The sequence below is a fragment of the Grammomys surdaster genome, unplaced genomic scaffold, assembly GCF_004785775.1.
Source record: "Grammomys surdaster isolate TR1022 unplaced genomic scaffold, NIH_TR_1.0 230, whole genome shotgun sequence".
Taxonomy (NCBI): domain Eukaryota; kingdom Metazoa; phylum Chordata; class Mammalia; order Rodentia; family Muridae; genus Grammomys; species Grammomys surdaster.
The window spans coordinates 575,295-591,191 of NW_021604675.1; the positions used below are offsets into that span (position 1 = coordinate 575,295).

At 36.9% G+C, this 15,897-nt stretch overlaps 1 protein-coding gene across 1 annotated transcript; it reads right to left on the bottom strand.

The window, feature by feature from the left end:
• Positions 1-12,548: 12,548 nt before the first annotated feature.
• Positions 12,549-13,208, bottom strand: LOC114626206 (claudin-6-like). The gene has a single exon (XM_028773543.1). The coding sequence runs from the start codon at positions 13,206-13,208 to the stop codon at positions 12,549-12,551; it is 660 nt and encodes a 219-aa protein (XP_028629376.1).
• Positions 13,209-15,897: the final 2,689 nt, after the last annotated feature.

The window sequence follows — 15,897 nt, forward strand, 5'->3', positions numbered from 1 at the left end:
AGAAAATATCATCCTGAGTGAGGTAAGCCAATCACAAAAGAACACACATGGTATTCACTCACTGATAACTGGATATTAGCCCAGAAGCTCGAAATACCCAAGATGCAACCCACAGACCACATGAAACTCATGAAGAAGGAAGACCAAGTGGGGGTGCTTCGATCCTTTTTAGAAGGAGTAACAAAATACTCAAGGGAGCAAATATGGAGACAAAGTGTGGGACAGAAACTGAAGGAGGGGCCGTCTGGAGACTGTTCCACCTGGGTATCCATTCCATGTGCAGTCACGAAAGGTAGACACTGATGTGGATGTCAGGAAGTGCATGCTGACAGGAGCCTGATATAGCTGTCAACTTAGAGGTCTGCAAGAGTCTGACATAGTCAGAGGCAGATGCTCACAACTAGCCATTGAACTGATCATGGGTTCCCAATGGACGAGTTAGAGTGAAGACTGTTGGAGCTGAAAGGGTTTGCGGCCCCATGAGGAGAGCAACAATACCAACCAACCACAGCTCCCATGGTCTAAACCACCAGCCTGGGAGCACTTAGGGAGGGATCCATGGCTTCAGCTGTATATGTAAGTGTGGAGGGCCCTGCTGGGCATAGGTGGGAGAAGAGATCCTTGGTCTCATGAAGGCTGGATACCCCAGGGGGTGGGAATTTCAGGGTGGGGAGGTGTTAGTGGGGGGTTAGGTAGGGGTACATCTACAGAGAAGCAGGAGGAGGGGGTGAGGGGATAGGGGGTTCCTTGGTGGGTGGGGGTTGGGGTAAAGGAATAACATATGAAATGTAAATAAAACATCCAATTAAAAAAAATGAAAAAAAAAAGAATTTAAACTACCAATGGGATTATATTAACAGAGTCTGATAACTAATATTTACCTTCAGTTAATTTTTCTTTCCCCATGATTTAGTATCTACATATCTATTGAAAATTTCATTTATCCTTGGAACATGTGTCCTTTATCAGAAAACGTATATAAACTATAATTATAAGTTATATAAACATAATTCAAAGTGACTACTTACAAAAATATTCAATTTGTAGGTATATGTCATATATGTGTATATGTGTATATATATGTATATATATATGAAATAGGTATATTGATAAACAAGTTTGTTTTCTGTTGTTAATCTTTCTTTTCTAACAGTGATGCCTTCCAAATACAAATCTATTGAAGTTATAATTCTCCTAGACCATTCAAGACTTCAATGGTTTTTCCTAAGAGTTGTCACTCATACAGTTTGTATTTTTGATCCTGAGTTTTAGAAATATGCTTGTCCTTTGCCCGAACTGTATTTCAGCATCAAAATTATTCTCCTCAAAATTTCTGAATTCTCATGAAATTAAACAAATTTAATTTCAAACAGACATACTCTCTATACTTATTTTGATTTTTAGAATGATTGCTAATACAAGGGTCAGTCTGTAGATTTCTTCTACAACTATTCCAACATTTACTCATTATTCATAACATATTTAAAAACATTATTACATCAAAAAAATTTTTTAATTTCATTGAAATTGATTTTTCCAATAAAGTTGTTCACCTACTGTCTGTGATTATTGTACCGTATATTAAACACTGGTATGCAATTCTACTTTTACTTTACACTTCTTTGGCTTTAAGGACCTATAAATAAAATGTTGAGACTTTATGCAGAATTATTTTGTAGAGTGTCATATGTAGGTACATGTAATTGGTTTGGATAACAAATAGCTCCTTTTCTTCTTCTCTGGAAAGAATGTGTGTGGAGTAGTTTTGTTTTGATATAAGGAAGAAACTGGAAAATCAGAGTCCTCTAGATGAACTCTTAAGACAAATATTGATCAATGACTACGAGAATTTGTTTATGTGATCACCATTTACTTTCCTTCAGGGAGGGTGTAGGGAACAACCCTGAAATTCAGTTCTCCTTCAGAACTTTCCAGTATTGTAATACTCTGTCTACTGTGAAGTGAGACTTATTTGAAATAACATCTTAATTGGATTTCTTCCTCTTGCCATTCTGTCATTCTTATTCACTTTTCCAGGTTACTATATAACGCCTATTTTGAATAAGTCTCTTATATATTAATTGTTATTTCAGGATTTCTTTTAAAGGATCTTAACAAAATGTGTATAAATCTTATTTTAAAAGCTTAATCCCCAAATGCTCAGAATACACAAGATACAATTCACAGACCACATGAAGCTCAAGAAGAAGGAAGACCAAAGTGTGGATGTTTCCGTCCTTCTTAGAAAGCAGAATAAAATACTCAAGGGAGGAAATACAGAGACAAAGTGTGGAGCAGAGACTGAAGGAAAAACAATTCTGAGACTGCCCCACCTGGGGATCTATCCCCTATACAGACAACAAACCCAGACACTATTGTGGATGTCAAGAAGTGCTTACTGACAGGAGCCTGATATAGCTGCCTCCTGAGAGGCTCTGGCAGAGCCTGACCAATACAGAGGTGGATACTGGCAGCCAATTATTGGACTGAGCATGGGGTCCCCAATGGAGGAGTTAGATAAAGGACAAAAAGAGCTGAAGGGATTTTTAACTCATAGGAAGAACAACAATATCAACCAACCAGACCCCGCAGAGCTCCCAGGGACTAAACCACCAACCAAAGTGTACACATGGAGGGACCCATGGCTCCAGCTCATATGTTGCAGAAGGGCCTTGTTGGACATCAATGGGAAGACGGGACCTAATTCCTGAGATAGCTCAATGCTCTAGTATAGGGGAATGCCAGGGTGGGGAAGCGAGAGTGGTGGTGGGTGGGGGAGCACCCTCATAGAATCAGGGGAAAGGAGGATAGGATAAGGGTTTTTCAGAGTGGAAACTGGGAAAGATGATAACATGTGAAATGTAAATAAATTAAATATCCAATAAAAAAAGAAAAATATGTATTTGGAATTGTGGTAGCTCAACTACAAAGAGCAACACCAACAGTTGGTAACCTATAAGTCAACGACAAACATTTTGGAAATCAGCCAACTGCAGATTTAGGAAATTGTAATGATTTATTAAACTGTCACTATTTAGTAATACAAAATAAATCATGAGTGTCATTCTTATGGCCACTTGCTATTTGATAACAAAATATTCCTAATATTTAAGCCTGCTTGCTTAATTAATTTAACTTTTCAATAAAAAAGCTTAATTCATTAATCTTTCTATTTTGTAGAATAACTAGAAAATGCCCAGAATTTAGAGATCTTCACACAGGAGAAAAAAAATGATTATATCATTAGGAAATGACTTTTTACTATTTCACAGAGAAGTGCATTGATGGCAGAGTTGAAGAGAGAAAATATATGCTATTGTTATCTGTTTTTATAACCTGCTCACCTAAAAATCTCTCTTTTCTTCCAACTTATACAATTGTCATCTAGGAGACATACTACTGAATAAGCTCATCCTGTATAGTTTTTTTTTTTTTTTTCGGAACTCTGGCTAGCCTATTCAACTCAACTATTTTGGTTCAAACTCCTCTCCAAGCTGACTGACCAATGTGGCTTCTCTCAGTTTCTCACTGAATTGTTCTGCTTGGCCTCAAACTAACTCTGGTAATTTTGTTTTAAGCTTCTGGCTACTTCTAATTTTCAGTATTCAATTGCCTTTGCTAATTTGCACTTAACTTCATGAACTCATAAGTGAATTCAATTCCACTGCACTGCAATCACCACACTGACTCACAAATGACTCAAATAAACCAACTGAATTGACTTTCTCTTAAATAGTTTTTCTCCTGAGAATTTGGCATATCTTTTCTCTGAATCATTTTCTCCGATTCATCACTTTGTCTGCTCCTCAATTAGACGCCATTGTTTGGCATTAAAGGTGTCTATTAAAGGACTCCAGCCAGATAGATTCAAAGTGTCTACTAAGGGCATGTGTACATTCCAGCTGGATCCTACAGACCTAGAAGGTTTTTGAAAGTGACCAGAGAAGCCATGTTGCTAGATTAAGATTTCTTGGCACCCACCAATATCTTCAGCAGTTAGAGAATATTGATAATTATCATGGATTAACTATTTTGATAATATAATACCTAGAATGTATAATTTTCCCTCACATTGTATATTTTTAACATCTATGATTGTAATCTTTTATTTGAATTTGTTTTGTGGTTCTAGAAATTGAACATAGAACTTCATAAATGCTTGATAAATAATGCTACCACTGAGCTACAGACCAGATGGAATTCATTTAAGATATTTTATTTTGTTATTTTAAAATGTAAGTAGGATATCAGTAGGCAGTGATGATAACCAGTGAAACAGAAGATCCTGCAGTAAAACCATTTATTTGTGATATTATCTTCCTTTTTACTAAATAGCTATTTATGTAATGTATATGACTCATGGGACAAGAATTACTGTCTTGTGGAAGGTTATTGCTTGAGTCAACCTCTCTCTCATAACTGCCACAAATCTTCTATAACTTCTTTAAAATAATACAGAATATGAAGTGGGACTGGGTTATATTTCTTTGAGTTATAGGCTGAGGTGGATCACACAAAAATACCTAAACAACCCAGGGTGATGGTAGGACAGAGGCTGCTTTCTCAAAACTGAGAATGGGGTCCCATTGCTGAGGACAAATGGAACAGATACACTCCTATGTTCTAGTCTCCTTAACACAAGAAAGTACTTGGCAGGCTTCAGAAAAATAAAACTAGGCAGAAACCTAGCCAAAAAACACCTACCTCCAGTCTGTCCTGCCTCTAAGATGTACAGGGGCAAAGGTGGTACAGAACATGTAAAAGTCAACAACCAATGTTTAGTTTAACTTAAGTCCCAAGCCACGAGAGGGAGCTGATGTCCTACATTGCCTGGATAGCCCAGAAACATAGGAGAGAACCAAACACAAATGACAAAAAGATGATTCCTAATGATATTCTGCTTTATTTATGGAACAGTGCTGTGTCCAGTTACCATATGTTCATCTGAGAGGATTCCTCCAAGAGTAGATGTGAGCAGATGTAAAGATCCATGGCCCGGCATTTTGTGGCGAGCATTTTAATTGCTAAATCCAAGGTCAACAATTGGCCTTTGGAGATCAGAAAATCCTGCTTAAGTTGGAGAGAAAAGGTTGTAAGATTGAGAGGAGATTATTGAGAAGAGATGGAGGACACCAGGAGAACATGGTCCACTGATTCAACTAAGCAGAATTCACATGGGCTCCCAGCGACTGAAGTAGCAACCATGGGGGCCTCCATGGATCTGTATTATGTCCTCTCTGCATGTTATGGTTGTTAGCTTGGTGCTTTGTGGGACTTTTAATAGTAGGAATATGTATGTCTCTGACTCTTTGGCCTGCCCTTGGGATTCTGCTCCTCCTATTGGGTTGCGATATTCAGATTCAGGATTTTGCCTTGCCTAATATGATTTTGTTTGGATCTGTTTTGGTTATTGTTTTTTGAAGTCAGTCCATTTCTTTTTCTGAAGTGATACATAGGGGTAGGGTATCTGGAGAAGGGAAGGGTAAAGGGATCTGGAAAGATTGGTGAGAATTCCAGTATTATCTATGTTTGGATTTCTTAATTATTAGTTTTTACTTTTTTCCTTTGTTTGGAGTCAAAGTAAAATTTTCTATATCTTGTCAGAAACTATAGTGAGATTTAGTCCTAACTGTTTCTACATTTAAATTAACAACTAAATATACTTATTTGGAAATCAACCAGAAATAGAAGACCAAAACTAATATAAGCACAAAATTGCAAAATATGTTGCAAGCTACATAATAAATGATAAACATTACAAAGGATTGAAAACTGAGTATCATACATTTTTACTACATTAAATGTCTATTTGAATACATAAAAGGCTATTAAAAGTAATTCAAAGAATATGTTATACTACATATAAACTATATTTAAATATAAATATGATTCTGAACTAATGTTTTCATACCACATTTTAAGCATTGTAGGCTGAGAAGAAAGGTAAAAGCAAAGAAAATAAAATGTAGTTTAATAATCCCACTCTTTTGTGCATTTTGTAAGTCTACTTGCTTAGTTATTGTCAATATTAATCTCAACCATAACATAGTTAAAGTTACCAAAATATTGTTTCCTACTTTGAGAAGATCCCATAATCTTTTCAAGTTCCATACTTTCTGAAATGTGTGGTTAATTTTGCTTTTTTAAAATGTTTACTTTTAAACTGTATCCATTTGAGTGATCCTTACAACCAGAGAAACACAGTCTCATTGGCTTTGACTTATTGGTACTGAATCCTAGAATTTAAATAATAAAATCATTTCAGTCCTTCACATAAATTTGATTAAAAATCTCTTCTGTGTAGGTTTATATAAAAATGACTTTTAGAAAACATGCTCTAATGATTAAAGTATGATGAGTTGAACCATTGAGAGCTTTAGTCCCAGCTCTCAGGAGGCAAAGGCAGTCAGATCTTTATGAGTTACAGTCCAGGCTAGCCTAGTTTATGTAGTAAGTTCCACAACAACATGAGCTGTTATAATTTTTAAAAACCTGAGAATCCAAAAGAGACTCACATACTGAAGTTTTATTTAGTATCAGTTTTCAGAGGTAATACCTGGAGAGTTGACTGAGTTATGATCATACAAGCCTTATCTGTTTACTCACAGATGATCATAGATGGACAAGTCATTAGTAAGCAGCATCTAGTTGGAAGAAGGAAGTTTTCAAGACTTATCTAGTCCCTGACCTTTTCTCTTTCTCCTTCTCTTCTTGCTTTGTAGGTGCCATATGTTTAGAGGGTTTAATGAGTAATGAACTAAAACATGGAAGAACATGGGCAAGATGTTTCTAAAAATTATTCAAGTAGGCATTAAATTACATCAAGTTTACATACAAATGAGTTTAAGTCAATTTTGTTTTCATGCATCAAATGATTGTTCCAGGGATGCTGACAGATTTCAGAGTGTGTAATATACATTATATTAGTAAAGAGTAATGTCTTAGTTGAGTTCACTCAAAAGCTGACTTTGGATATCGAGTTGCCCACAGACACTTCAAACTCATGCATGTTTATACCAATTGCTTCCCAAGGTTCCTTGTCTGGAAATGAGCTAGCTCTTTTAATGCTGTGATAGGAAGGAAAGTGAACAGAATTCTAGCACTATAGTACAAGCATTCTGTCCTTGAGAAGAGTGAGAAGGTAAATCATTTCCAAAATGAATTACTACAATTTATATCACAAAATAAAAGTGACTACAATGGCAAAGAGAAACAGGAAATTCAGCTACAGAAACCTTATCCATGGAGAGAAAAATCAGTTGGAACTCCAGTTGAGTGCCTCTCCTTTATCATTTTAGATCTGCATTTGTTAGTAGGGACAAATTTGATGATGTTCCCGCTGTCTGTAGCTAAATTCTCATTTATTTGGAAACATCACAAGGAGAAGAGGCACACACTACTCTCTGCTCAGGACTTCCTTGATCCAAAACATCACCTAGCTGCCTTAATTGAGCTTCTTTCTTAGTGATTTCTGCTGGAAGTTATGAGGACCTGTTTTGATTCTTGTACTAATACATTCTCTTTCTCTCCTTCTCTTCCTCTCTCTCTATCCCTCTCTTCATTCTTTCCTTCTTCACTTCATCGCTCCCTCCACTCCTCTCTCTCTTTTTTCCTCTCTTCCTTTCTCCTTTTACTTCTGCTTGCTATATACTTCATAAACTCAAAATTAAAATTGTAGGTAGCATTCTGCACATCTTATAGTTGGTACAGTGTTTGCTACATCAGTATGAGGAACATCATTTAAAGGCTAAGTTAGTAATGAACTTGTAGTCTCAGCACTGGAGAAATTAGGATTCTCAGTGCTTGTAGTCTGGCCGTCTATCAGAATTGATGAATGTTAAGTTTAGTGAGAGATTCTAATTCAAAAATTAAAGTGGATAGTGCTTAATATAGACACTGCACACACACATAGATATGCATAAACATAAAAGTACACACAAGTACACACACACACACACACACACACACACACACCTGAACATGCTTCTGAAAATATATACACATACACAAATAACGTTTAAAGGATTGCTTCAGTTTCCTTGAAAATACTAGTGCTGTTCCATGTTAAAACTGTTTCATGATTCTTAAAGTTTGTCAGTGTTGGAATGGGGCTATTGAATCCAGTCTGGTGAAATGACAGCACAGATCTCAGTGCACCTTTGAATCTGGATATGGACTTCTGTTTTGCTTTCTTGCTTTCCAAGATATAATCTACAATACATGTCAGGCCATAATGTTTAAGTTGGTTTGTCCTGAGTAAGTTCTAGGAAAGAGCTGCACTGTTAATATTTAGCATGTGCTTACTTTCATTTCTTTACATATTTTTGATCATGTATTTCTGAACTCAAATAACTTTCCTTGAATTAATACTTTCTTTAGTACATTCATGTATAAAAGTACATTGAAACTTCATTTATTGTAGTCTGCCCCATTCTTTAATGGTCTTCAAATCCCAAGTGTCACTGATATATCTGCATAAGTCAGTGAAAGTCCACAGTCTAGAAAAGCCAGAGAAGTGGACAAGGGCATGACCATATTCTAGCTAAAAAGGGGGGCTATCAGAAATTAATTTTGGAATTGTGAGGATGTGAACTATATGTGAATATGACAGGTCTCCTACTTAATACAGGTTTTCTTTTGAGAAACTCAATACAAAAATTTAATATTGACTTTGAGAATTATTCCAGTTTATTAATTATATCTATTGTTAGTTCTGGAGTAAGTTATGAATCAAGCATTATTCCTGTTGTTGGCTTACATGTACATATTTGATTGTCTATAAATTGGGATTATTGATTCTTTTTTAATTTTTTTTGCAATTTCTCTCTCACCTTAAAAACAAAAAATATAAATCCAATAGAATTTCAAGCTAAAATAAATAACACCAAACAATAAGTGATTTTTTTAGGAATACACTCCTCTCCTTACTCCTTTCACCTTAGCTCCTCCTATAACATACATCATCAGTAATATTCCTTTATGTTAGAAATATTGTATCATTTTGCTTTCATTTTCCATTATTTTTTGATCATGTTGGAGAATTGGTAATTTCATACTAAAAAAGAACTAAATTTTGTTTTCTAGTTGTTTAAGAGGTTATAAATAAGCATGTCCACCACCATTTCATTGAAATACTATTGGTATTCTGAAATTCCATATGATTTCCAGATGCAAGTAAATATTGATTAGTTATGGCAAAAGATATCACATTGGGTAGATCATTGGAACAATTTCGAGAATCATTATACTAGAATACTATAAGTGGTTAAGATGTTTGTCTTTCCAATGATTGCTCTCGAGTAATCTTTGCTTCCTCATGATTAATTGGTGTACAAATATATTTTAGTCCAGTTCTAACAAATAGGATATGAGAAGAAACTGAAAGAAATACAAAAAGAAACTTCTTTGATTCTAAGAGTTAGAAGAAAAGGTATTTTTGTGTCTTGATATCATATTTGCAAACTCTGGATTTATTCTACCAGCAGTCAGGAGACAAAGCCAAAGCATGAGGAAGACTGAAAGAGTCAAAGAGAAATATAACTGCAAGTCAGAAATGCCTATCCTGACTCCAACTCACTTTAAATTATGGCATTTATCGACATTATTACATTGCAAGTAAAATTGCAATAAGTGTTTTTCCCCCACACAAAATAGACAAATGATTGAGTTCAATTTCCTTTGACTTATTATTATTATTATTATTATTTTAATCTTTAATCTTTTTTTACAATTCAATCATTATTCCCCTCCTGTTCTACCTTCTGACTGTTCTTCCTCCCATACTTCCTCTCCCCCACCTCCAAGAGGATGTCCCCACCCCCACACCTTCACTCCAGCAGACCTACTCAACTCTCTGGGGTCTCAAGTCTCTCAAGGTTTAGGTACATCTTCGCTCACTGAGGCCAGACCAGTTATTATTTTTTGAAAATGTCAACAATTCTCCTCTACCTAATACTCTCAGATTCACTTCCATTTCCTATTCAAGTTTTTTTTTTTGTATCCTGTCATTTCTTCCACCTATCAAAAATAATTTTTGTTACCTAGAGATGATTAAATGTGTAGCCTTCTATAAAAGTGTGGCCAGATTTCTAGTGGGAACACTCTTACAGAAAACACACCCTTCTTCTACTAGAAGTTATCAGTTGTGAATAGAACTTAGTTCTTGGTAAGGGTTAGTGCTTGACCTCTTCATGCTGGCAATTTGTTTGGCTCATGTATAGTTTGTGCAGGTTGTCATGTCTACTGTAAATTCATATATGCCACTGTTCTGTGTTATCCAGAGAACATTGTTTTCTTGTTGTCATCAACCACAAAAGTCTTAAAGGGATTAACAAAATAAAATGGTTTGGTCATATAAAGGCAAAGTAATTCAACAAGTAGAAAGAGAGTTAAATAACACTAAATATTGTCTTTAAAAAGAAATGTGAAAGCTTAATACTAAGAAGATTCTTAAAATATATACATTTGCACATATTAAAATATCATAAATTGATCCATCCGATAACAAGATAACATTTTCCCTACAAGATACCACAGACTAACAAAGCCCAGTGCCAGAAATGATTTAACTCTTTTAGAGTTGTTGAACAGTGAAGCCCCACAGACTCCCCCTTCCTGCAATATTATAGGTTATTTCAATCACTCCTGGCTGTTCTCCAGAAATTCATGGTAAAACCATAGTGATGTTGATATCACTTAGTTACATTGTAGAACATGGAGAACTAAAGATGATACTGACCTGGAAGATGCCTCCTCAGTAGTTAACTTTCATGGAAGTTACTATACATGCTAACAGATGAAAATATCATCCACCTTTCCCATCTGAGAACCCTGTGAAATAAGTGTTTTTTAACAATTGATTGTACAATCAAAATTAGACAAAATATCTTACTTTCTTTTAAACATGAGGTAGTACTTAATTTGGTTTGCATAGAATCCTTTATCATAGAGTTTGAAACTATATTTATTATGCATGGGAAACAGGCTTCTCGACAATCAATTCTCTGCTCTATGATATACTTATTCAGCCTTTTACAGAACAAATGGAAAATAGGTGAATCATCTAATTTTAGAACCCATAAATAAAACTATTTTAATATGAATGGGAATATATGACACATGTGACAAGAACAAATATTTTTTTCATGGGAAATTTGTTTAACATCACACACGATCCCCACATCTACACAGGTAATCATATCTCACATGCCAGGAAGCAATATAAATAATTTTGCTAAGAAAATAATAGATTTAAAAAGTAACACTGCTTGGCATTTTTGCTTAGTATAATTCTTAGAAAATTTTTGGATTAATTGAACTACTCTGAATATTTAACAATTTTTAAAGGAAACCTCTACATCCAGCTTTATTCAGAACAATAACATTCCTTATCTTTTGAAGCCCTTTTTATCCTCTTTCTACAACACATTTGTGAGGAGGAGGAGGAGGAGGAGGAGGAGGAGGAGGAGGAGGAGGAGATGCCATGATGGTTTTAAGCTTAGAACATGTTGTTCCTTGGCTATGCTACAGAGGAGAAGATGATAATGGCTTTTCCTATTGCAGCCTCAGTGACGGAAAAAAAATCAAAGCTTGAAATTCACACTCTCAATATCCCTTAGCTTTGTATTGTTCACATTCTACTCTTATTTTTCTGAGTCTTCCTTTTGAATGTACCTGAGATGACTGCAGATTTGACCTTTGCACTCTTTCCAAAGAATAAAGCAACTCCTGCATCATGTGCTTTTGGAGTGTCTGCCTAAACCCGTCTCCATTGGTCACAGGAAAAAAAAAAAAAAAACACTATGGAGTCTTTTTTTTTTTTTAAGAAAAAAAACCCATGTTTTATTTAGTAAAACATTGTGTGGGCAGAGAAATGTGTAAGGTTAGAGGCATGGAGGAAGAGGGTCTACAGCACAGCTGGGACCTTATGTGGGAGGAGTACACAGTAACCTTGGTGATGAGATTCAGGGGCCAAAGGTTGAAAGGCTCAGGGTCGAAAATTCTTTGGCAACTTATCACCTGCTCTTCCAGGACTGGGAAGAAAAGTCTGCCCAGGAGAGGGTGTGTCTATCTTGAGTTGACTCCTGCCACAGCAGGAACTCTTGGGACATGTCATTTTGAGACTCACAAAGGCCAGATTCATATGCAGCCTTAAAACACTTTGCACAGAAGATCCCAGAATGAAGAAAGACTCAGGGACTCAAGTGTCACATCCTTCCCATCAAAGTAGCTAAAAGTGAGAAACACCAGTGGCAGAGAGATAGGTGGGGTGTGGACTCAGGCTGAGGCAGGAAATCTGGAGTTGGAGGTCAGTCAGAGCTCCATAAGGAGAGCCTGTCTCGAAAACAGGTGGAACCAACCCAAAGGGCAGGCTACCACATAGCTCACTGGTGGAGTGCTTACCCAACAAATGCATGGGGCTCCAGGTTCAATACCCAGTATTGCAAAAGAAAAACAAGAAACAAGACAACCCGCAAACTACTCAGCATCATTTCTTGATGGCTCAGCTCAAGTCCCCTGGCTAGCAGAACCTCACTTCCCAGTGAGCATCAGACGTAATTCTTGGTAGGGTATTCGGAGGGTCCTCGAGAATGTGGGACAGATGTAGAATAGCGGGCCATGTAGTGGCCAGGTCCCCGGGGCCCTCCAGAAGAGCAAGCACAACACAACAACCCTCCACCTAACAGCAAAAGGCCTGAGGCTGCCCAGCCCAGGTAGAAGGAGGCCCCCAGCTCCTGCTTCTGAGTGTCAGCCACCAAAGGGTTGTAGAAGTCTTGGATGGTGGCATGGGCAGTCCAGCAGACAGGAATGAGAGTCAGGACCCCGGAGATGACAAAGATGATGCCAGAGACGAGCACCAGACGAGACTTAGAGTTTCTGTCTTCCACACAGGTAGTGCACTTGGCTCCGGCCAAGTACACAAGCAGACCAAACAGGACAATGAGGAGGGTGACAACACAGAGGGCTCTGGCAGCCTGCAGGTCCTGGGGCAGTGCCAGCAGTGAGTCGTACACCTTGCACTGCATCTGGCCAGTGCTCTGGACCACACAGGACATCCACAGCCCCTCCCATACCATCTGGGCCACAACGATGCTGTTGCCCATGAAGGCGGTCACTTTCCACAGGGGCAGGGCACAGGACACCAGGGTGTTGACCCAGCCAAGCAGGGTCAGGACGATCCCCAAGATTTGCAAATCAGTAGAGGCCATGATGAGGTTGAGGGGGCGAGCTCAGTCAGCTTTGTCTGCCACTATGGAGTCTTTACATGGCTAAGGAATTTAACTTATTTCCTATCAGACCCACAAAGATGTAGAGTAGCTGAGACAATCACAACACAACATAAAGCAGAGGGTTGGTAGAAATAGCAAATATTTGTTTGACGGGCAAAATAGGGCCCACAGGTTCTAGTAACAGTTGCCCTGAAGACAAATAAAATAAACTCAAAACATTTGTTCAGTTCTCTGCTATAAAACCATTTTTCTCACTCCAGTAGATGTCAAAAATACTGCCCAATTGGAGTGAGAAAATTATACCTCTGGTAACCAGAAATCATCTGACTCTCAAAAATGGGATTTTTAGCATTCCCATTAGGCCTTTCAGTTTGGCTTATTAAGAGTAAATGGGCAGCTGAACAAGATTACCCATCCCTTATAGGAAGGAAAATAAAGTTAATTGTAAGAAAAACAGGCTGTTATATTCTTTATCATGCCTCCTAAACTCCCTTCTACAATCTCTACCTGAGGAATCAACACTTTGGGACCGTGATGGGCTCATTTTATTGTTTAAAATGTATTGCTGATTTATACATTAAATTGAAAAAGTCGTACAAGAAACCATTTGGTACAGAATTTGGAAAGTAGTGCAGGTAAAGACACTGTAAAATATGCCTTTTATTTTCTGTCCAATGATCATCAACACATCATGCTACATTTAAAAAACTCACCAGCCTTCAGAAAGTGGATACATGAGTATCTAAAGGATGTATGGGGGCTGAATCTACTGGCCCAGATAGCACAGGTTATAGGGTGATTTTTCTATACTTTAATCCTGGAGAATTTATGCCCTATGACATCATTTTCTTCTTTGTGAAGTTAGAAACATTACCAGATAGTACCTGAGGCAAACTCGTAACAGGTTTCCTGGCCTCTATATTTTATCTTTTGCCTTTCTTGAAAAATCTGTTCCTCTTCAATACGTCCAAGTACTTTTGATTCCTCTGCCCTTAATAAAATACTTCAATAGCTGCTATGAAAAAAAAAACTTATAATTTTACTGAACTCATGCCTTAAGCTTCATTCTTAATTGTGGAATAAATTATCCTATCAAAGGCATTTCAATCTCCACCTAGTAGAAAGGAAAATGCTCTTTAATGGAAATTCAGAAATCACAGCATGGAGTTACTAATTCCACTGCTTTGCTGGGGCACTTTGCTCTTCAGGGGTTTCCCTGCAATTTGCTGAGAAGGCTTAAGGGTGAACATGACATCTAATTTGCATAAGTATATGGTCTGAATACTATGCTCAACTTGACTGCAGTAAAGTTAGTTATTTCAGAGTAACATTCCCATTGATCATTTTTGTACTGGGATTTCAAATTGACTTTAGCGTGACTAAAGAGCACTGTGGTGCAGTTCACTGCCAATTCTCTGGTGAACCAGGCTTAGAAAGTGGAAGATTATGAGGAATTAAGGAAGAATACCAGGCTGGATAATACAGATTAGAGCCATAAAAATATGACATAAAGTGGAAAGATAAAAAGCAACACATGGTAACAACTACAGTATAAATCCACAAGCCAATATTTTAAAAGGGTGTGTTAATGTTCCAAAAGAGAGATACCATATAGTTTGCTACAGTTGGGTAGAAGATATTTAGAGAAAAGTCATGGTGGATTATGAAGATGGTATAAGTAGAATTTAGATTGCTGGTGGAACAATTGGAGCCCTTCCAGGAACAGAAAATAAAACAAGGCTGAAATAATATGCATGCTATGAGGAACAGAGAGTAGGGATGAAATAGTTTATAGATATATTAAAAACCACATGTAGGAAGTTAGTTTTGATATGGTAGGGCATTGGGAATCAGTAAATTTTATGCTAGAGTGAGTGGATAATGACATAAATTGCAAATGCACTTCAGTGTTTGGATTTTACTGTGTAACTGTCACTGTATTATGTGGTCATTTTCATTGTCAGCTTCCTCATGTGTCAGATCAGTTGCAGAGTCACGAGAAGATGTGAGGGTCACTGAAGAAGATATATGTGATGTTATCCTTTTCTTCCTTGCACTTTTCTCATCATTATCATCCTAAAATACATTCATTATTTTATTATTGTTGATACATGAAATTAATTCCACTATATATTTGCCACAACATACATAACTTTTGGATAGACCTTACTGAGCTAAGCAGAAGTGAAACAACAGACACATATGTCAAAAAGCTGGAAGTGAGTGGGCTCTGTGCTCTGATGGAGCCAAAACAGCAGTCAGAAAACTAAGTGCATCTATTGTATGCAGGTGAAAGAGGAGGCATGTTAGCCAATAATCATGTTTGAGGGAGGTGTCTCTCAACTGGAACAGTCTAAGGTTACAATTATCAGTGTTTGAAAGTTTCTGCATACAGTGGTTTTATTTAAAGATCAGGTGTTGTAACATTCATACTTGGACCAGAAAAAGGCTTTGCCATTCTTTTGAGTTTGACATGGGTTTGAGGCATTGGAGTCCTTGACATGCTGAGATTATGTCAAAAATCCAAATCAAAACTTAACGCAGGACTTTATTTGGTCCTTACAATATTTTATCTATTTATCTCATCTGAGAATTTGGATTTATATTATCTCCACTTGAATATGTGATGTTCTGTATGCTTTGAGTATTGGAATACTACAAAAATTAT